Below are 22,967 nucleotides of genomic sequence, written 5' to 3'. Positions count from 1 at the left end.
CTGGGGTTGGAGGATGGTACAGATTGGGAGGAGATACATATTATTTTTGTTGCTCAAAAAACACCTTACACCAAATACCAAAACCCCATTATGCCAAAACAGAATTTAGATACAACCTTAAAAAGGTTTTGAAGTGGCAGCTAGATGGCTCAGTGGATAGAGTTCTAGGCCTGGAATCAGAAGATTCCTGAGTTCAAATCTGGCTTCAGACACTTACTGTGTAACCCTGGACAAGTTATATAACTTCCATTTGCCTTAATCCACTGAAGAATGAAATGGCAACCCCCAATGGTATCTCGCCCAGAAAACTCCATGGACAGATAGTACAGTCCCTGGGGTCGCAAAGAGTCAGACATGACTCAACAACGTAAGTTTTTGGAGAAGAGAATCTTCCATGTTTGGGATGGGATTAGGGATATAACTCCCATTACAGAAGGATTAGGGATATAACTCCCATTACAGAAAAAAACAATAGTTCTGAATTGTCTTCTTTTTTTTTTTTTTTACTACCAAGTAGCAATTTGCTCCTTAGAATATGAAGATTTTTTGACATTGTTTTTTATTATTAATTTTTAAAAGCCAACAAATTCCTCCCATCATAGGAACTAAATGCCTCATCTCATATATTTTAGACAGACAGACAGACAGACAGATGGGCTGAATGGGTCATCTCCCTATCTCACCCAGATGCAAGGGCATCAGACAATTATCGAATCGACCCCACTGCTGAGCTGCACAAGCTTTACCTTGTTCTTTTTCTTACTTGGCCTGGTTTCCTCCCCTCCCTGCTGAGGAAGCCTAGTGGCCCCTTGTTCCAGGAATTCACCATACTGGTGAACAGAGCAGATGCCCAACTGGCTTTAGGCCTTTCGCTGCTGTTCGGTTGTCTCAGTCGTGTCTGGGGTCGCATTTGGGGTTTTCTTGGCAAAGATACTGGAGTGGTTTGACTTTTCCTTCTCCAGTCTTTTTACAGATGAGGAATCCAAGACAAACAAGGTTAAGGGACTTGCCCAGGGTCATGTGGCTGGTGAGTGTCTGAGGTCAGATTTAAGCTCAGGTCTTCCTAACTCCGAGCCTGGTGTTCTATCCACTGAGCCACCTACCTGCCCCAGGCTTTAGCCCTGCTGTAGTTCAGAACCTCAGAACTCAAGCAATCCTACCAGCCTCAGCCTACCACAGTAGCAGGATCACAGGTCTACACTACCACACCTATGCTCACCCCATATATTTTAACCTTGGATAAGAGGAGATAGGAAACCATTATCAATGTTGAACTTAAAACAAAAGTACAAGCACTAAGCAATCTGAACCAATAGTTTAGGCCTTTAGTCTGGAGCCTTTTCACTCCTGCTCTGTCAGGAATAAAATAATAAAATATATTATGATTACAAGAGATACACATCACAAGCTGCATCACAGGCAGGCACAAAGCTTTCTGCCTGGCTGTGATAAAAATGGATGGTGGGGATGCTGCTGCGGTTTTTCACAAACTCAGACACCAAAATGGCCAGAGGACAATAAGGAGTTTCATTTAAAAACAAACAGAAAACCTGAGGAGCTATTCCCATGATGAAGTTAGCTTTGCATGATATGTCAGAAGCAACCATTCTATTGCTAGTGTTAAGAGATCAGAATAATGCACAGGTATGAGGCTCTTCCCAGTATGGCAAGGCAGAAACACTGTATGTACGTCAGGATGTACAGAGAAACAACTTGCCACAGAACATAAAAATACATCAATGGTGCATACAGAGCGAAGTTCTTCCTACATTCATCAGAAACAATGGGAGCAAGAAGAACAGAATTCATGACACGATGGAAAGAAAGAATGAAAATGCACGCAACTGGTTTGTGAAAAATGCCGAACCTTTTGGGCTGTGACTTCAGCAAACACAGGTTGTTGTTTATAAAGATAATGCTTCCGGTAGTATGCCAAGCGATAGCGATAATTTATAAAACCCTTCAGGTGAAGATTTGTTTGCTTGAAGCGGCCGATAAAACCAACTTCCACAGAGGGAGGATCGGCATCTGCCTCAATGATAAAGCTGTGTTGCTGGAGACAAGGAGATGCGTTGCCATGGTGAGGAAATTATTTTAGGCCATTCGAGTCTGATCCTGTGTCTCCACAGGCCTTGGAAGTAGCAGGGCAGACTTAGAGCCTTCCTAACTACCCCAGGGAAGGTATAAAAAGGATGGATTCACTCTTTTGATGTCAAATTCACAAACAATAGGGAAAATTCGCATCTTCTGTTGCACAAATAGTGATCTAGCTTTCCCACTAGTAATTTAGGAGTCAGAATTCATATTTCCAATATGCTAATTTAAAAAACAAAGCAGCCACTTGCTGGAAAAAAAAAGAAAAAAGAAAAAACTCCCACTACCATACTCCTAACAGCCTCATTCTAAAAATCTAAAGACAGTAAGCTCAAATTACAAAATCTTCATTGCTGGTCAGGATAAATGAGTTGGAAAAAAGGTCTAACTTACCCTTTCAAGGCCGTATTATATCTGCAGGGTCCACAGTTATAAAATGTTTTGTTCAGTAAAACAAAGAAAACTCCTCTCTAGCAGGTGGGCAATTTGGTCAATTTAAGAACCCTCCCATATATTTATGATAACTTTTCCCACTCCAAAGAAACAAACTCTCACCCTCATCACTGGAATTTTTCTCTTGCTATTTCAGATGAGTTCCAGATTTTAGTCCTTTGTCTTTCAAAGTTTTGCTACCAGGAATATAAGCTTCTCTGACTTATGAAGGTATTATCTCCTGCTCTGTATAATTTTAGAGGTTTACATGAGGCTTGAATTTACCACATATTCGATGTTTTGCACAGAGAAAATTCATATAGCAACAGAACATTGAAATACTCTAAATTTAGTTACATCTCTCTGAAGTTAGACCAATGGGTTAATCTTAAATCAACTCTGTTCACGTCAAAAGTTGTTCATTGGCCCCCTTTATCTTCCGACTATTTTTTCCAAGTGAGAAAAATTCCTTTTTCTTTCTTTTCTTTTTTTGGCTATACATCTACAGGATTGACATACCACTTGATAACTGGCATATATTCATTATCAAATTACTGTAACTTCCTCAAGGGCATATATATGTAAAACAACAGGAATAAAAAAAACCCTTTTTTTAGTTCATACCTCTTTTCCCACAATTTTTGGGACCCCAGAAATGCAAATGGCAAGTAGAAGTGAAGCCAAGCAATTAGGTCCAAGCAAGAAGGCCATCTAAATACACCCTTCATAAGTCATTCATAAACTACATCATATGGTCTTTTAACCCAAATCATAAAAAAAGAAATCAATTTGGCTCCTTTTAGTGGCCTGATTTTAAAACAGAAAGAACTGAAGTATAATAACACATCTTAGCTTTTTCTTACTGTTAATTCTCTGTTCAGTGAGTTTGCCTTCTTTACACTGATCTCAACGCTACTGACATCCTGCTTCAGCTCTCCCGGGGAACCATCCACTCTGGCCACACCTTCAAATCTCTGAGATCTAGTTAACGAGGGGGAAAACGTTGCTGTTGTACACTCGCTTTCTTTCTCTTCTTCTACGCCATTAAAAGTTTCTCCATTCACGCTGACTTTTTCATCAACCTGTAAATAAGAAAACAGACAAAATCCACAATATGACCTAATAACCAAAGAACATGGCTAATGCTAAACATTGGAATGATGATAAGCTCACAGAATTGTAAGTCTGAAGGGACCTCAGAACTTATCTAGTCCAACTCATACCCAAACAGGGCAACCTCATTACAACATAGCTGATCGTCACCTAGTCTTTGCTTGAAGGTTTCCAGGGAAGAGAAAAGCACTCTTTCTTAAGGCAGTAAATTCCATGGCAGGATTGTTATAGTGTAGGAATTTTTCCAAATATCAAGCCTAAATTGACCTTTTTGTAAGATCCAACCACTGGAACTTCCAACTGTTTCGAATTCTGACCATTAGCACCAAGTAGAACAAAACTATTTATTCCTTTATTCATTCTTTTTTTTTTTTTTGTGGGGAAATGGTGGTGGTGGTGAGGCAATTGGGGTTAAGGGACTTGCCCAGAGTCGCACAGCTAGTGAGTGTTATGTGTCTGAGACCAGATTAGAACTCAGGTCCTCCTGACTCCAGGGCTGGTGCTCTATCCACTTTGCCACCTAGGTGCTCCTCCCTTGTTCATTCTTAACTGGGTCTAAGATGGCATGATCTTAAGGCCCTACACCATCCTGGCTGTCCTCCTCTGGATGTTCTCTAATTTGTCCTAAAATGTGGTACCCAGAACTGAGCAGATAGTCCAGATCTGACCTGAGTAGGGTTGACTACAGTGGATCTATAACCTGCCTATTCCTGGACTCAATTGTCATTATTGTTGTTCCTCAGTTGTATCGAACTCTTCATGGCTCCGTTATGGGGTTTTCTTGGTAAAGATACTGGAGTGATTTGCCATTTCCTTCTCCAGCTCATTTTACAGATGAGGAAACTGAGGCAAACAGTTAAATGACTTACCCTGGGTCACACAGCTAGTAAGTGACTGAGGCCGGATTTGAACACAGGAAGATGTCTTCCTGATTCAAAGCCCAGTACTCTATCCGCTGGGCCACCTAGCTACCTCTTGTCTTAACACTGCCCAAGAGTATTTGTTTCCCACACTCATATTAAGCTTGAAGCCCTCTAACCCCACCCCCCCAGATCCTTTTAGAACAAAAGTGTCTAGCCATGGGTTTCAATCTTATGCTTGTGAATTGAACCTGAGTGTAAGACTTAATATTTATTCCTAATAAACTTGATCTTCTTCAGATTTGGCCCAGAGATCTAGCCCAGAGGCTTCCAAACCTCCTCAGTTCATGGTGCCTTTAGTGTCTCAGTAATCTCTGCACAGACCCTCTGGATCAAAAGAAATATCTAATAGTTAGATTTATTAAGTTAGGTTAAGTCCTAATATTTCTATTTACTAAATAAATAGGTAAAAAAATTAATATCCCACAGCACCCCAGAACCCCCATGAGTTTTCTTGGCACTATAGTTTGGGAACCATGGATCTAGTCTATCTCCTTTTATATCAGTATCAATATTGCTGTAACATCAAATAGAATGGGATACTTGATTGGGAGTATTTTAGAAACTGGAACTTCCAAATTCCAACTTTTAAATCTTTATAAGAAGCTTTCACATAATAGTTAAAAGGTAATCAGTCATCTCCATAGGCTTCTTAAAATTTCCCTTTACATTACTTTTCCTCCTGTTGTCCAGTTACTTATTATTACATCTTTACAGATGAGAAAGTTGAGACTCACAAATGTTAAGAGGCTACTCTATGGCAACGTAGCTAGTATTAGAGCCCAGATCCAAACTCAGGTCTTCCTAATTCTAAGTCCAATACTCTATTCACTACTCCACAGTTCTTAATAGTGGTGATGATTATAGTTATCTGAGGGAAGTAGGCTAATTAAATATGTGAACAATTACTCATATCTGCATGGCTTCTTCCTTGTTATTATTTGATGTCTGCTAGTCTAGTTACATCTTATCTTTTACCACCAAAGCTTCTTTTCTGCAATATGGTGGATCGTCCAGGAAACCTAATCACATGTGCTAGAGTTGTTGGGGCAGTGGTAGTAAGACCCAAGAAAGTCTCTGGTATTCCAGGAAGCATGGTGCTGGCCAATGAAGCACCTCTAAATCACCCCTTCCTTGAAAGGCCCCACCTTGTTGTTCCTATGACCTACCCAGGCTTTACTAGAATGATGGGAGGGAACGGACAGTCTTGTAGCAGGGACTATAGAGGCTAAGGGCTTGGTGGAAGCAGCCATGAATCTATACAGGGAAACTCCTTGAGCTTTTGAAGGCCTAATAGAGCCTTCCGGTTTTACTATGGCACCCAGGTTTGCCACTGGAGGAAAAACCACCCTGTCTATACTTAACTCTAGGAATGGTTTTGTTTTTTTATCAGGAAAATGAGAAATGTAGCACTGAAATGAGGCAAACACATGAAATGGGGCAAAATATACCATTATAGGAGGACTAGACTATCTCTCTCTATCACATTCCCGTCAAAGCTCTTAGAACTAAAGTGGGTATTCTTAACTTCTTTTGCATCATAGCATCATCCCCATTGGCTGTCTGGTAAAAACTATGGACCCATTCTTAGAATAATGTTTTAAAATGCATAAAGCAAAACATATTAGATTTTAAATACAATACAGTGGGACTCCAAAATACAAAGGAAACTTATATTAAAATTATGATTACCAAAAAGCTTTGAAAGCAAAACAAAACCAAGGTCAGAGACCCCAGGTTAAAAAGTCCTGGATTAGAGGAAGCAGAAAATACTCCTTCATAAGGATCACATCCAATGCTCAAAGAAAAGCAGGTACCTAGGAGTAAAACCTGTCACTATTGCTCAGACTTCTCATATAGAGCAGCTCTGGATGTACAATGCAAAAGAACACAACCAGTTCTTGCACAAGAGCAGGCTACTTTTCTTCCTCTGTCTCAGCGTAGTCTCTTCCACACATTTCAACAATCCCTGGCTTCAATGCTAGGATAATTCATTAAATGAAGGGAGTGAGAATTGATAAGAGTGAACCCTATACAATCAAAAGCTTTCAGCTGCTTCTCAAATCAAATCCCAGGCTCCCATACTCCCATTACTCTCATTTCTACATGTCAGTTTGCCTCGGTGGCTTTTGCTTATGAGAGCCAATGTTGTCACAAAGAAAGGGGCCAGTGATCCCATCAAATGTAATTTCAGGTCATTCCAACAGACCAGGCTGAGAGAATCCTGGGAGCAGAAGTGGAGGAATAAGGGACCATGGAGAAGGATACCACAACACTGGGGTGTAAGTCATTTGTTCTAATATTCCTGTTTAAAATAAAACATTATACTATTTACATTAAGGAGGGAAAAGCAGACATTCAGGTTATCTACTCAGATGCAGAATTAAACAAACTCATTTCCTTCTCCTGCTCTGCGTCATCTCAATACCGTATCATTTTCATGAATAGCCTGCTTGTTAGCGTAAGCAGGTAATCCAGCCATCGCCAAGCTACATCTGAATCTTAACTCATAGAGCTCGATGTAATACAGGCCTCTTGGTCAGCTCAAGCTGCATGCACCTACAGAAACTGTTGAGGGGCTACTTCCCCCTTTTATATCATACTTCCTGGGAGTGAAGTGACAGAAATTCTCAACCTCACCAAGTCAATTAGATGGGGGAAATTTTCATTTGTCCTTTCAACAGAAGCTATAAAACCATGACTTTAAAAATGTAAACCTGATTGCCTCAAAAAAAAAAAAAAGCAAATTACTTGTAGACAAAAGGAAGCTGTTTCTGTAATGAAGCCAACAGCATCTCTCTCTCTCTCTCTCTCTCTCTCTCTCTCTCTCTCTCTCTGTTAGCAAAGGTCAGAAAGTTTAGGCTTGTGTACTTTGAAATTAAATGAGGAAGATAAACTACTTTGTGCTAACCAATTAATTTAAGTAAACAATGTCCTTGCACTCATGGTTTGAATCTCTTAGCAGTGAATTCCAGCTCTGTCTTTTTCTGTGAAGCTGTTATAACCCCATGCGGCTTGGAGTGATAATAGAAGCCGATTTTTCTTTGCCATGAAAAGAACTGAAGACAAAGGATGAATGCTCCCTTGTGATATGATCCCAACCCTTTCTCTCTAAGAATAAAGAGCAGAGTTTGAGGATATGGGGAAGATGCTTCAGTTTTCACAAGTTCCTTGGTTGTGGATCCAGTTTAAATTTTTTGGGTATAACCTCCATAATCAATAAGCTTATATGGCCATTCCACTTTTCAGAGAGAAGGGATAGCCAGGCACCAAAGTCATCTCTGACCACCTGGGGTAGCAATGTACTCTTTCTATTTTTCACATTACTTTTTTTGAAGTTGCAATACCCTAGATATGATGATTATTTGATCTTATGGCACCTCCCTCTTAAAGGATGTTTTTACTCTTTACGGGATAGATTTATTTCTTAAATTTTTGGAGAGTTTTGCCATGCCTTTTCAAATAATAATTTACATTAATATAGAACTTTAAAAATCGCATTCTGCTTCACATATACCGTGTCCCACAAAAGTAGCTAGGTGATACAGTGAGTAAGCCTGAAATGGAGTTAGGAAGAAGTGAGTTCAAATCCTGTCTCAGGCATTTAATAGCTTTGTGACCTTCAGCAAGTCACTTAAATTCCTCATCTATACTTATCTCACAAGTTTTCCTCATCTATAAAATTGGTAATAATGACAGCACCCAACTCCCAGGGTTGTTGTGATGATTAAATGAGATAACACGTATAAACCTTACAGTGTAGTAAATAAATAGTAGTTATTATTATTATTATTAATCCATATACTAACCCTGTGAGGGATGCATCACAGCTATTAATAATCACTTCCCATTTTACAGATGAGGAAACGGAGGTTAAAAATTTAAGTGATTTGCCCTTTGCTGCATACCTACCAAGTGAAAGCTGTCTTTTAGATTGAGACCAGAACCTAATACACTTCCTGCTCCCTCTCCTAGGCAGATAACCAGAGCCACATTGGGGCGCTGCAAAACCAGGGCTGAGAATCATTAGTGACATTCTACTATCTCAGAACAGGAGTTGGTCTAGAATTGGACTGCATGAAGACTAAATCTTTGTTTTTGTGGTTTAGAGGAGTAAGACCTCCTTCCTATTACTAAACCCAAATCTTTGGATGGTCACACACTTTGGAGGGACACACACTATTTTAGCTCTGCTTGAAAAAAAACTAATTGCATTTTCTTGAATTAAGACTGTTTTTTCTAATCTGCCTCTTGGGAGTCCACTGTCTCATTCCAATCTCAAGAAAGCCACTCCTACCTTAAACGTTTTCAAAACCTGCTGCGTGTTTTTCGGCTGGTGGTAAGGCTTAGGTGTCAGCATAGGCACTGCTTTTGGAACAACAGTTTTGCTTGGAGATGTACTGCCTGCTGAAACGCTGGGGTCCAGTTCACTGGGGCGAGCAATGGTAGTTTCAACAGTGGCAGTGAATTTGGGAGGAGGCAGTGACTGTTGCCGCAAGTATTTCATGGGATTTGGGTCTTTCAGGGAAGATGAGTTTGGCTCTGTTGAATGGCTTCTTTCCAGAATTTTTGGCATCTCCAAGCGCTCCAAGACAGCCTCGCTAATAGTAAACCTTTCGATGTACTGCTGGAGGATCCCCTCTGCCTCCTCTCGGGAACGGGCATTCTTATAAGCCTCGTGTAGCTCTCTCTCTCTCCGTTCCCTAAATGCAGGTGGGGAGAAAGAAACAATAGAGATGTCATTGAAATGCTTTGCAAAGATGGCCATCGAGGCAGATGATAAAGGAACAATACAAGAACTATACTTTTTGGCTAATTCAGCATATATGCAGAATAAGGATTATAATGTCGAGGACAAAACTTTTGTGACTTTTCTTTTAGATTTATTTTTGGTTTCATATGGATGCTTAGAATAGAATATTAGGTGACCACACAGTTAAGATTGCAATGAAAGAATTTTTTAAAATATATTGCATATAAAAAAAAAAGAACTCACTTTTCCTGAACAATCTCTCTGTAGGTTTTAATACTTTTCCTTCGTTCACTTGTTCCATCGCCACCAGCCAACAATTTTTCCATTTTTTTCCTCTCAGCTTCTTTCTTGATCAGGTCCTGAGATGCACTTCTTCTACGGCTTTTCCAACGAGCCAGGTCCTAGAAAGGAGGAAAAACAACAAAAAGATGTTATCCTTCCAAAACTCACATTACCAAATACATGCCACTCCTCTCCTCAAGAGCTTTTCACTTTAGTCACCATCCCAACTTGTTTGTAAGGTGTGTTTTTGACAGTCAAATCAACAAGCATTTATTGAATGTGGATCATATACCAGGAACTGTGCAAAGCACTGGGGTTTGAGAAAAAAAAAAAGGCAAAAATACAGCCCTGCCCTCAAGGAGCTCACATCCTAATGGGAGAGACACTGTGCAAACACCTATGTATATATGAAATATATAAGGTAAATGGAAGATGATCTCTTCCATTGGAAGAGATTCCAATGGAAGGCAAGAGAGTAGAAAGGGAGTGGTGGGAACTAGGAAAGGGGTAAGGCCTCCTATAAAAGGCAGGATTTGTGCAGATACTTGAAGGAAATCAGGAAATTGAGGAGAGGGAGCATTCCAGTTTCCATATTTCCTTTCATTTTTTTCTTTAGGTTGTTCAGAAGTTGTTAATTTTGTCTTGTTAGAATGTGTCTCATGGTCAAGAAAGATAGTGATATGCCATTGGTCTTTATTTCTTCAGAAAGAGTTCTGAAATCAGTTGCACAATGGGACTGTTCATCTGTGGCGGACTTCCAGGGAAACTCCATCACTATGGGTTTATGCTTTCAAAATCTTTTCTACACAATTTATATCTTCTATAGAGCAAACTATCTGTGGTAATTACAGTATTACCATCAAGAGACCCTCACCAATTAATTCCAGGTTAACACAGTTGCCTGCATTAAAATGACAGCCTCCAACCGCCACTTAGTCCCCAAACTACTTGGGTCATTGACTCCCACTAGCACAGTCAGATCAAGGTTCCCTTACGGAATCCAAAGCTTTCATGAAGCAAGGAATATTTTCTTCCCTGGCAATAACTTAGGACACTAGAAGGGAGAATGTATTTAAGGAAGAAATGTGTTGAAATTAATTTTGATTCATGTTCAGAGTTCTGAATTGATACATAGTTCTAATTTTCTAATGATTAGGTATAGGATTCAATAAGAGGACAGGTGATATGGATTCTACCAGCTGCTATGTTTTACCTGTGCTTCATACTGAACTACGGTAATCAAGAACACTGCACTGTCCCAATTCCCAATTAACTCATAGCTTTTATGATCGCCTCTTCCAATATATCCTGGTCACTAAGGCTAGATCACACAAATGTGCATGAGATTTGTGATTTTGTCAACATAAGGGAACTCCTAGTGTGGGAATTACTTTTACCAAGAAGGTTGTAACCTATCCATGACCTAGAAGATAAGTCTTCAAGGTTGTTAAGGCTTATAGAGTTAGTGAAGTGACTTGCCCAGGGACACACAGTTGAAAAGTAAATCGAGGCCTTCTTGATTCCAAGCCCAGCAATCTTTACACTGTCACATGTTGCCGCCTCTAACACTAAACTCATCATTTTTTTAAACGTCATCTACATCATGTCACATTTCTGTTCAAATATCCTCAATGTCTTCCTTTTTCCTAGCTTTATCATTTCACTCTTAATTTGCATTTTACATAGCACTTCAAGGTTGACTACAAGCTTTCTTCACAACAACCCTACAATGTAGATAGTGTGTGGATATAGTGTGGATATAGTGTAGATATAGTGTGAATATTAATAAATATGTAAACTCTTAAAGGAACTGGATTTTTTGGGGGAAGGGAGAGATCGCCTTTTTTTGTGTTTCTATAACTCAGCAGCAGTGCCTAGCACATAGAAAGTGCTGAGTAAGGGCTTGGATATCACGTAATCACATCCGGTGATTTGGTGTTGTCTGTTTTACAGACCAGCAGAACTGAGGCTTGGCCCCAGTTCACATATCAAACGCCAGTGTGGCCCTCCAGCTTCCCAGACTCAGTCTCCTTTTCCCCTAATCGCCAGGCCACGGTGCCCAGCCTGGGGCAGGCTGCGGTGGGATTTCAGAGCAGCCTCGTGCTGTCCTTACATCTTGCCATTTGTGGTCTTCCTCCTTCAGCTGGCTGTTAATGAACTGCAGCTGCTCCTGCCGGGCCTTGCTGTGGGGCTGCACGGCGGTGGCTTCTTCTTCACACCGCATGTCAAGCATACTCATGCTCCTATAAGCAAAACCATTAAAAAATGCAATGATCAGCAGCAAATAGTCAAGGTACTTTTCTCCAGTTTCCGTAGGATTCCACCAGAGGGGGACACTTTAAGGCAAAAGGAAAGATCCCTCTCTTCAGAAGCAGCAGAAACTACCAAATAGCGACGGTCAACCCTAGAGCCGGGGTGTCAAACTCCCAAAGAAATGTGGGTGGCATTACACTTCACTAAAGGGTCCCTGTGGGCTGAATAGTGGCTTAGAAAACCACGTCTTCAGAGGCTTCTTTTGGAATTATGCATCAACACATCAAAATTAGCTAGAAACTACATTTTAATCTAAAATTTAATCTAAAAAATTTAATCTAAAACTTAATCTAAATTAATCTAAAATCTAAAATTTAATCTAAAATTTATTCTAAAATCTACAATTTAATCTAAAATTCTAAAATTTCAGGTACCTTCGGAGCTTTCCTATTTCCTAGCTTTATTGTTTCAGTCTGAATTTGCATTTTACATCACACTTCAAAGCTGATAACATGTTTTCTTCCCAACAATCCTAGGATGTAGGTAGTATGAATATTAATTAGCATTTAAACTGCCTTTCGTGAGGGCAGGGACTGTCTTTTGCTTCTTTTTGCATCTCTAGAGCTTAGGACAAAGCCTGGAGAACAGAAGGAGCCTAGTACATGGCTGTTGACCATCGATTGAATCTGGTTCTGGCTACACATTGGAGAGCTATGGGCCCTGTCTGACACCCCTGCCCTAGAGTATTCTAAATAAGCACACCAGCACTACCAGCCTCTACTATTCCTTCTGGCTAAAGCCAAATCCTGATTGCCTCTGTCTTTAAAGATAAGCTTGATTCATCTTTACTAAGCCTTCACAAGTGCAAAAGCCAAAAAAAACTCTTTCTAAAAAAAAATTAAAAATCAGGACATACTGTTGTTTGAAGCTTCATATTTCCTCGCTCTTACAAGGTATTAAAAATAAAAAGAAGAGGATGGAGAAGGATTTGAGGTTACACCCCAGGAAAAAGCTGTACAAAGTCTGTCCTGAGGTTGCGTGCAATGAAAATCATTACATTATGTTCCATGGTGTAAAGACCCTGTTTCAATCCTTTCTGAATTAATACCAGTGCTTCTGAGCTATTTGAAGTATTTTTTTTAAATGAAGGAAAAGAACAAAAACTGTAAAATAATATCCACTATTTTTGAAATACCCCAAGGATTTTTTTTTTGGCTAAAGATGTCTCTGAACTTACTCTTTGAAGAAAATGAGGATGCAGTAACTATTAAAAAGAAAAAAATCCTAACAAGCTATGGCCATGCTCCATATTTTGCCCAAGATGTTCTCACTTGTGCAAGAGCACAGCTGTTTACACTGTCCTTGGTCACACTGAACAAAGAAGCAGGAAAACAGCAGCCAAAGATGAAGGAAGACTTTCCAACTTTTCAAGGGTAGTAGAGGCACATTCCCAGGAAAAGAGAAGACACTTGACGCAAACGACAAGCATGAAGCAGAACTTAACCACCAAGAACAGACCAGCGTTCCCAAGAGTTAACCTCAGGTGCTAGTTAAAAAAGAAGAGCCATGCATTCTCATCTGAAGTAATTTCACAGCAGAGGACAGATGTCATTAGTGATATGCCTCAGGATAGCTATTCATAATCAGACAATCAGCAGCAGAGACATCAGACGAAGATAGAAGGTTCAAGGGCAGGAAACGAGAGATTTCCTCCTTGCATCCAATGGGTGGAAGCTCAACTTCATTTCCCCTGACTCAACCTACATCAGTATCTGGGGTTGCATCCCTCTTTTTGCTATAGTGCCCCAGTGCTCAGCACAGTGCCTGGAACATAGTAGGTGCTTAATAAGTGCTTACTGATTGAGTCTTCCCCAACTGTCAGAGAAAATTATATCTGACAACCGGGAACAGCAAACAGATCTGGTAGAGGGCCTGCCTGCCAAAGGGAAAGAAAAGCAGCTCATTCTGCTACGACACCAAATGTAGTATTTTCTATTTTAATGTCTCATTATCACTGGTTGGATTTAGCAGTAGCCACAAAGATGAACAGCATATTAAAAAAAAGGAGCTGTAATTTACACGGAGTGACTGATCTCTAATCTATTCTTAATTATTAGTAGATGTTTTCTAAAACAGCTATAAGACTTACTAAGTAAGGGGAGAAGGCTATAAATTCTCAGTTAGTAACCTTGCATTAAACCTGAAAGATAGTTATTCAAGATCTGCAAGGCAGGATGCCATTTTCTTTCCTCCTTCCCATCCCGTCCCAACCCCACAGGTCTTACCTCTAAACAGAGCCTTTACTGCCACCTCCAATCCAATCAGTTCAACTTTGGGGTCATTTTAAGGTATTCTGGAATCTTTACCAATGCCCCAGAAGGAGTTTACTTCTCTGAAATATGACCTTCCTTCTAATTCACCAATGTGATGGCTGACTTGGGAGAAGAAAAATGGGATCCATTTTTCTAAGATCAATTTTTAAATTTTCCAAAAGTCAGACTTCCACACTGAGCCAGATTTTAATACTAGATAGCCAGGGTACCTAAGGAGGATTCCAGAAATAATACTATATCTTTTTTTAATTATTATTTTAGATTTGAGTTGGGCATCCAAAATAGGAATTTCAGAATAACACAGACAGCTGCACTGAAAACAGACAAATGGGTCCCTTAAAGCTAACTGAGCCCTAATGCTAATGAGTTACATAAAAGAGGAACAAGTTCTTTCCCAACCCCGCCCCCCATACCCTAGGAAGGAGAACAGCTTCCTAGTTGACTTTTTAGTAACTGGGGTAAATACTAACCCTGCCAAAGAAATAAAAGGGTAATGAGAGGAGAGGTCCTTTTCTGGCCAACTCAAAAAAAAAAAAAAAAAAAAAAGGAACCGAAAAGGTCAAGGAATTGGTAATCATAAGCAGAAAATGAGCTGAGTCACCAATCAGAAGAGTTTCTCCAGTTCAGAGCCTAGATTCAATCTGCAGAGTGAAAGGAAAAGTATATTTTTGGAAAGAGGAGATGGTGGAGCCCAGCAGGCTGATGTACCCTGGTGGGCTTGAAATAGATTTTGTTCCTCTCAGGTAAAGTTTAATCTGTCACCATAAGTTGTTATCACAAGTGAATTTTTCTGTAGAACCCAACAGTCTCCCCTAGTACTGTATTACATAAGAATCCAAGATTCTCTAGGGCAAAAGCTAGGTAACCTTAAAAGAGATTCTGGGAACTGTCTCTGTGCCTGGTTCACAGAGTAGGACTTGAAGAGACCAGGAGATCCTGGTGATATTTAAACGCTGATGTCCTAGGGTGAGACTGTGGAGGTGAAGCCATTGTAAAACTGAGGAAAAGGATAAGAGGAAGAAATAGTCTATGTGAAACATGAGCATTTTGTGTGATTAGAAGACCATTTGGTTATCTCCAATTTCCTTGAGCCATTCTGATCCTTACCATGGACTGTCCTTAAAAGTCTTTCTGGGTATGATTACTGGGCTGGATTTTAAAACCATGTTATTTAGTCTGATTCTATTTTAAATTATTAGCAAGAAAAAAAAATTTTTTTGAGAAGATTCTGAAATCAGATTGGTGTTAAAATGGTATCTCAGGAAGGAAAGTTAGTATTCTGTTCAACATTTCTACATAACGTCAGCTGAGGAAGAAGCCAATCCTACTCAGTAATTGTTGCTTACAATTGTAATTTGTGTAATTTGGGAATAATTTTTTTTTCTTTTTCCAGGCCCCTTTTTGACCCATGAACTAACCTTTTCTGTGGATGAACTGTTCTCTGAAAGTTCAACTCAACATTATGAAGCCTTTCTAATTTGAGAGCTCTTCTAGTACTACCTTGTTCATGTTTCAATCTTTTAAACGCATTTCCAGAAAACTGCATGACAGACATGCACTAATCTAGTTGTGACTTGAAAGTATCAAAATGTTTCTGAAAATTGAATCGAAGGAGTGAATTCTTCCTATCAATTTCTTTTCTTTTTTTTTTTGTTCTGGCAGATAAAAAAGGAAAAAGACTTATTTTGACTGTGCATCTTAACAATTCATTTCACTTAGGTTCAAATGCTCATATCAGAACACAATCAACATAAGGAACCACAGCTAAATTTTATAAACTATTTCACTGAGTATGGCCAGCTGAATTCAGTAGCTCTGTTCCTTAATATGAATTTTCGAAATGCTGAAATATGAACCAAGAATGGCACACCAAAAAGCAATTGGTGCTTGGCCCAGACAAGGCTTACATTCCTTCAAAAGGCACCAACTGCAGTTCTAAACCAGCTGGCATCTTTTACCAGAAAAAAAAAAAAAGAACAGAAAGTGTCCATTTGGAGACTTAATTTTACTAAATTTTATTTATGATCTTATAAAACTGTTACTTCTGTGTTTTCTGCTCATATTTAGTGGAATTTCCATTCAGCAAACATTTTTTTGAGTTTCTACTACGTGAACATGTAACCAGAGCTCAGGCTGGAAGAGAAGTCTGGGAACATCTGGTTATTTATATGGTTCAAAGGAGTCAAAAGTCAGCACTATATAGAAAATTTATCAGTGAATCCCTATCACCTAAAATCTAGGTCATTCAGTCCGAGGTTGAACGGTCATGAGTTTTTTAATCAGAGTTAATCCATTTTTTGAGATGGAAGGTAACATAGTATTTATTATTAAGGGATGAGGAATATAACTTTCAACCTACAGAGCAAGTAATTAGCTGACTGACTATACAGAAGGACTCAAATCTGAAACTCTTCTCCTGTTTCTATCATGGCAAATTTAACAATGATCTAAAACATGGGGAAATCTAATATATAAAAACAGAAGTAGAAAGAACAGACATTAATTATTTTCAGATTTGGTTGTAATGTGAATTTTTAACCTCTGAAAAGGACTACTAAACTAGCAACCATATTTCCCAGGACAGTCCTAATTTACCTCTCTCAATCCCCCCATTTTTTTTTTAGCCACTGAACTCTAAAAAACCCCCAAAGTTTTGGTACTAAGAGCTCAACATTAACATGTAAATGTTTTGCCCAACATAGTAAGGATTTGGGCTCTGAGTCTATAATTAGTGGTTAAGGATTTATTTTCTTAGCTTAAACTTGTGGCCAAAGGATATTATTGTTATTCTAAGATTCAATTTATGCAAGAATGAAATATGTCTGACTTCTAATATTTGGGGGGTAAGGAGAAGGGGTAACCAAATAATTTAGTCGGCATACAAACTCCAAAGCCATAAAAAGAGCACAAACGATAGCACTGCCAGTCTGATGATGAGCAAATGTCAAGTTTAAAGCTTTAGCCATGTACATTAGTATCATGCTTAAGTTACTTTCTAATTCATTTCTGCTGCACAAGAACACATGGTCTCCATTCCAACTTCAAGTACTTTCCTTCCCCAAAGCAGCACGTGGAAGAAAGCCATTCAATTTTGTTGTTGCATCCCTTGCATTTTAATTAGTGGTAAGTAATGGAAACATGCAGTTTAGACTACTTTACTAAAGGAACCCTACGAATACGAGACGACTTACTCTGCGTCATCAGACACAGCAGTTCTGGTACCGTATCTACAAGACCAAATAAAAAATTAGAAGGCTCACAGCACACAAAGTTAACATTGCAAAGAAAACCAAATGAAAACTGCTCATAATATGAGCTCCAAACCTTTTTGCTGAATATACTAGAAAAGAAATGTCATTATGCAAATTTCAATATTCATCAACTACATAAATGGAAGGAAAGCTTCTTAGATTTTTCTGCAAGTCCTAAATTCAGGACAAAGCAATGTAAAACTCAAGAAAGAAATCAAGAAAACAATTTGCATTTTACCCACAAAAGACAGGCTCAGTTAACTTTGAATATTGAAAAAGAAGGTAAATTAAGTATAACAGTACAAAGAAAAGTCAACATTAAAAATAATTTGTGTCATCACTAGCCACAATAAGAAAACTGTTGATGCTTTCGTGTTTGTAGTAGTGGGCTATAACTGACTCCCAACATACAAGCCAGATGTCATTGACCCATTGCCTTAGGTGTTAATGAATTTTCACAAATTACATCAAAGCTAATTGTCAGTATTTGGGAAACAAACCAGAGCACTAATCAGTGCCTTTAATAGCCATTTGACAGAAACCCTAATTCCTTTATAAAACAAGCCTTGGATTTTAACCTCCTGCAACTTGAAAAGTTTCTGCAGTTATTTTGTATTTTTCTCATAATTTAGATTTACAGAAATATTATCCCTTGCAGGACAGTCACTTTAGTAGGCAAATACAAATTTAAAAGCATTAGCTCTACCTTGCTAAAACGTGGAATAAAAGGTGTTCAGTATAGAAAACCAATAGAATTCATCAGTATATTTCAAATATATTTTTAAAACAAGCTCCTTTTAAATATGCATCTCAGGAAGGGTCAATTAAAGGAATAGTATCTTGCCTCAAAAGTTGTAGGGAATTCTTTAGGCAATGGAAAATACCCGTCTTTGGTTCCCAATAAACTGAATCGAGAAAAAAATCCCCTGCCTGATCTTAGGTGCTAAAATAATACATAGAAAGAGAGGCAATTTATGTGGCTCTCTTTTCTGTAATACCTCAAAAAATTAAAAGAAACACAAAAAACACACGATGTTTTAATTACTTTGTGACAAATACCTTCACTTGAAGTGGTTATTATTCATGGTGGTGACAAATGTTCAAATGTAACAGCAAGATTTGAACTAAGACAAAACAAGATGGAGGCTGGCTAAGTTAGCTGTTTTCAAATTGGTGAGGGCTCATCAACTGGAAATAAGACTCCTGCTGTTTCTCTCAGGGAGAATTTCAGAACATGCTAAGATTCAGACTAATAGAACCCAATTTTCAAAACTATTATAAAATGGTAGCAGGCTTAGCATTCCAATGGGAATCTATGAGCAAAAGCATTCTGAAGAAAGAATGGCCAGTGGCTGGCTGGATGTTTACTTAATTTATAAAATGGCCTGCTAGGGTTGTAATGGATCTAAATTGATGATAAACTAAGAAAAGCAGATACAAAACAGTGTTTTCTTGACTATCCGTGATGATGATAGAGAACAGAGGAACAGAGAATTCTAAATAACCTGTAAGCCAGAAACAATTTATGTTCTGGTATATATATTTTTATACTTAAATTTTAACATGTGTGTTTAGGGAATTTACCTTATTTCAAATGAATGAAGTCATCCTATAAATACCTACTCATGAAGGACTGGAAAACTGTCCAGATTTGCCATTCTGCCCTTACCACTCCCCTATAACACATAACAAACTACAAATAAAGAAATGTTTCACCTCTCAGACTAAAATAAAGCATCAACTTAAAACAGAGTTGCTCTTGCTGGCAAATGAAAGCTAATTAGTGCTTTTATTTCGAAGGTCTTTTTTGCTGATCCTACTGGATACATTCAAAAGAAAGTAAATAGAAATAATACAAGTTATCAACAACGGACTCAATTATATAATTGGGTGCTGTTAAGGAAGCTGAAAACAAGACATGTCAATGGGAAGTCCAAAGAGTAAATTCTATGGCATGTTAATGAAGACTCATATTTAGTGAAGTGAATTTAATAAAATTAAGTTAAAATAGGGTGTACATGTTGCATTTATATAATTTTCCAGCATTTAAAGCATCTGAAAATAGTTATTTTTGGTACCTACTTTCACAGGGCAGACTGACATTCATCACATTTTACCTCTAAAGCAAGAGGTTAATAATACATCCCAGATAAGAACACTCTCAAGGACAATGTATAATCATAGAATTACACTGTATAATTATGCTAATCATCCTTACTTATACTAAATTTACTAGATTCATCTATTATTTTAAACAATTGGGGTTTCCTTTCTAATTCACTCTAGAGGCATGAGCTTTCAATTGAGGTCTAGAATTCCATATTTTCTCATCAAATTTAACTTATTCAGTATTTAATTTTATATGGATTTATTTTCAAGTAGATCAGAGATGCAATGGTCATATACTATCTTGGTTACATTGTGTAAATTGTGGTATAAAGAGCCCAGGCCTGTTATGAACTAGATGTGTGACCGAGTTCCACAAATTCTCTATGCCTCATCTGTAAAATAAAGATAACAATATTTACTCTGCTTTTCTTGAAAAAGTACAAGTTTCTTGAGAAGTCTGTAGGATGAAATGAGATGTGAATTTTGAAAAGGTAAAAATACAAGTTACATAGCCAAAAATGAATTTTATCTTGTTTCCTGACACCAGGGTTATGGCACAATTCCATTATTATTCAGGAGGAAATGCTGAGCCAGTGATGAGCTGTCTGCGTAATCCCTGGCAACATTTGAAAAGACTTAGAGCCCTTTCCCTCAAAAAATTCCGTCTCCTTGGTCAATGTTTTCAATTTAATAATCCAATATTTGCTCAGTGGAATAATATATGATTAGGAAGAGTCAGTTAATTAACTACTTTCACTCAGATTGGCAATATAGGGTCTGTCTGATCATAATTTCAAGCAAAACATGCACCTCATTCCCCATCCTGGACCCAAAAATCAAATCATCATCTTGCTGGGTCCATACAGAGTAAGCACTCAATAATTTTATGAGCATGATCAATACAAATACGCTAATTTGCCCCTTAAGGCATTAGTAGATACCCATCCATATCAGAGCTTACCTCCTTTAACCACTGGAAGTTGGATTCTGATTGCCAAATAAGACAATATACTTATCATACTCATTATAAATAAGTATAAGATAAGCAAATTCAATTTTCCCAGTTAGCTGTTAATGATCCCATTCTACTGAAAGCTCAGATAGAATGTCGTAAGGGCCACAGTTTGCTGACTCTCCCCACCCCCCCCAAAAAAGTCTACCTTTTGGACCTTTTAACACTAGAAATCATTACTTCAACTCCAGTGGGTCCAATCAATTCCAGTCTTTCAATAATGAGCAACCATGGGTAAGTGCCGTTAAAGCTTTCAAAGAAATCCAATTCAACAAGCATTTATCAAGCAACATTTATCTAGAATCCATCTTGGGGAACAAAATGGCAATGGTAAAGCATAACCTTCTGACCTCTCCTCTTTCTTTTGAAGTCCCTTGGCAGATTCCTCGTCCTGCTGCTTTGCAAATGGAACCGGAAGGAACTGGTTTGAGTTGGATACAGTGTGCTTAAGGAATGCCCCTGTTCTTCTAGCCATCATGTCATCTTTCTGTGGGTCAGGCACTTTCCGTTGCCTTTGGACTCCACTGCCAAGCTGGACACCACGAGTTGTCATCTTGTCAAGACTCTTTTCTGCCCCTGTAGTCCCATTCACAGGGGCAACAGAGTTTGCTCTAGGATAACATTTAGTTGGGCCAGTCACATGGATGGTTATTGCCAAAGCTATTTTCAGAAGCACTGCTCACTAGGCATTAAAGAAATAAGACCAGAGCTAATGTCCACGGCAGCGTCAGAAGCATGTATGACAAATGAGTAAGGAACTACTACTTTAACAGCACAAACTTTCATTATGCTTTTGGCAAGTGAGAGACGCTAGTTAGTGTAACTGGTACTTACATGGCGGCACATTTCCAATGAAGGTTTTCATAATGCCAGTGATAAAAAGTCTTTTTAAGAATAAAACAATTCAGGGCAGCTAGGTGGCGCAGTGAATAGAGCACCGGCCCTAAAGTCAGGAAGACCTGAGTTCACATCCGGCCTCAGACCAAACACTTGACACATACTAGCTGTGTGACTTTGGGCAAGTCACTTAACCCCGATTGCCTCACCAAAAAAAAAAAAAAAAAGAATAAAACAATTCACTGCACACAAAACCAACATGCAAAACAAACAACAAAACTACCCAAATCTTGAAACCTCCTTCACTCTTATTACAGGAAATTCAGAAGGCAGAATTGTGACCCATACGGGTAACTCCACTGCATGCTACATAAATCATTCATTGTAGCGTATCTCTCTCAAGCCGGGTGGAACGGCCGTACAGCATGAGACAGCACGACATGAAATGCAGGCAAGCAGCTCACAGCTGTTGGCTCCTTCTCCCACATCTTCCATTCTTCGGCTCAGTCTCCAAATCTCCTTTAGGAAGTTTGTCCTCTTTTTGGTCATGCTGCGGCAGCTGGTTGGATGTGGCTGAAGCCAGAGAGCACAGCTTTGTTACTGAGGCAACATGCACACTGGAAATGCCCGCCCTGCTGTCAGCGGTTAATCTTCTTTGGAAGCTGGGTCCACATTCAGGTCTCACCTTCCTTGCTGTTTCCCAGATAGTCCTCCAAGATGTAGCCCTTCTGCTTCTGAACCTCCTCCAGGACTGCAGGTGCAGGGTTCCCTTTGCAATGTTCATCTAAGCTGGAATATGCTAGTTTGCTGGTAGTAAAGTATTGATGGTACAAAGGAAGAAAGGGGGAACAAAAGAGTTGGAAAATGTGGAAGCAGCGAGAAGGCTGAAGGGAGCTGATGAACAGTGGAGACAGATCAATAACTGACTGATTAGTACCAAGAAATTTCCTAGGAATGCTTACTGTTTCCAATAGTGATGACATAAAGAATAAGATAAGCTGTAAGTATATAGATGTTAGCAGGGGGACTTAGACTTGACATACAAGTAAGACACAGATGTTATACTAATGCTTAAGTAATGGGCATCTCAGGATTACAATTTTGAGGCTGAATTTCTCTGTGATTCCCTACCCTTACCTACCCACAGGGACCCTTAATCTTCACAAAAACCGAGCTATGTGTATGCTACTGGGCTTAGAAGGGGAAGACGGAGAACATGGAAATCTCTCCTGTAGAATTCACAGTCTACTCCTGCCTTTACAGCATGAATTCAGATGCAAAGGAAGAAGTCCCCCAGAAGTCACAGAAAATCCTCATTCTGTGCCTACTGCTTAGTGGGGAAGCTGGATTTCTTGGGTTATCTGGAGTTTCTGCTAACCATTCCTTTGATCCCTTTCTTTTTGAAAGAGGTATTATCTTCCTAATAGTCGTTTCCTACAGAGAGAGTCCAGTAACACATAGTTGGGGTCCTCTCCAGCAGGCACAAGAACCTGGAGATGAGGTTCAAAGACCTATGGAAAACTATAACATCATATATCAGGTTGCTGTCAAAACCACGATCATACGCATAAATACCAC

The 22,967-nt window shown here is 38.9% G+C and overlaps 1 protein-coding gene across 3 annotated transcripts in view; it reads right to left on the bottom strand.

Moving 5' to 3' along the window:
* Positions 1–22,967, bottom strand: part of LIMCH1 (LIM and calponin homology domains 1) — a 366,761-nt gene that overhangs the window by 48,847 nt on the left and 294,947 nt on the right. For 2 of the 3 annotated variants that reach the window (XM_027836209.1, XM_027836208.1), the window contains exons 9-12: positions 11,708–11,837; positions 9,556–9,713; positions 8,857–9,262; positions 3,390–3,608 (exon numbers count right to left, since the gene is read on the bottom strand). In XM_027836209.1, coding sequence (XP_027692010.1) covers positions 3,390–3,608; positions 8,857–9,262; positions 9,556–9,713; positions 11,708–11,837 — 913 coding nt within the window. Of the gene's footprint in view, positions 1–3,389; positions 3,609–8,856; positions 9,263–9,555; positions 9,714–11,707; positions 11,838–17,371; positions 17,408–22,967 lie in introns of all 3 variants that reach the window. The other variant, XM_027836207.1, reaches the window with a different exon arrangement.

Source organism: Vombatus ursinus, unplaced genomic scaffold (assembly GCF_900497805.2).
Source record: "Vombatus ursinus unplaced genomic scaffold, bare-nosed wombat genome assembly UNPS02014818.1, whole genome shotgun sequence".
Taxonomy (NCBI): Eukaryota; Metazoa; Chordata; class Mammalia; order Diprotodontia; family Vombatidae; genus Vombatus; species Vombatus ursinus.
This window is presented reverse-complemented; position numbering and strand designations above follow the sequence as displayed.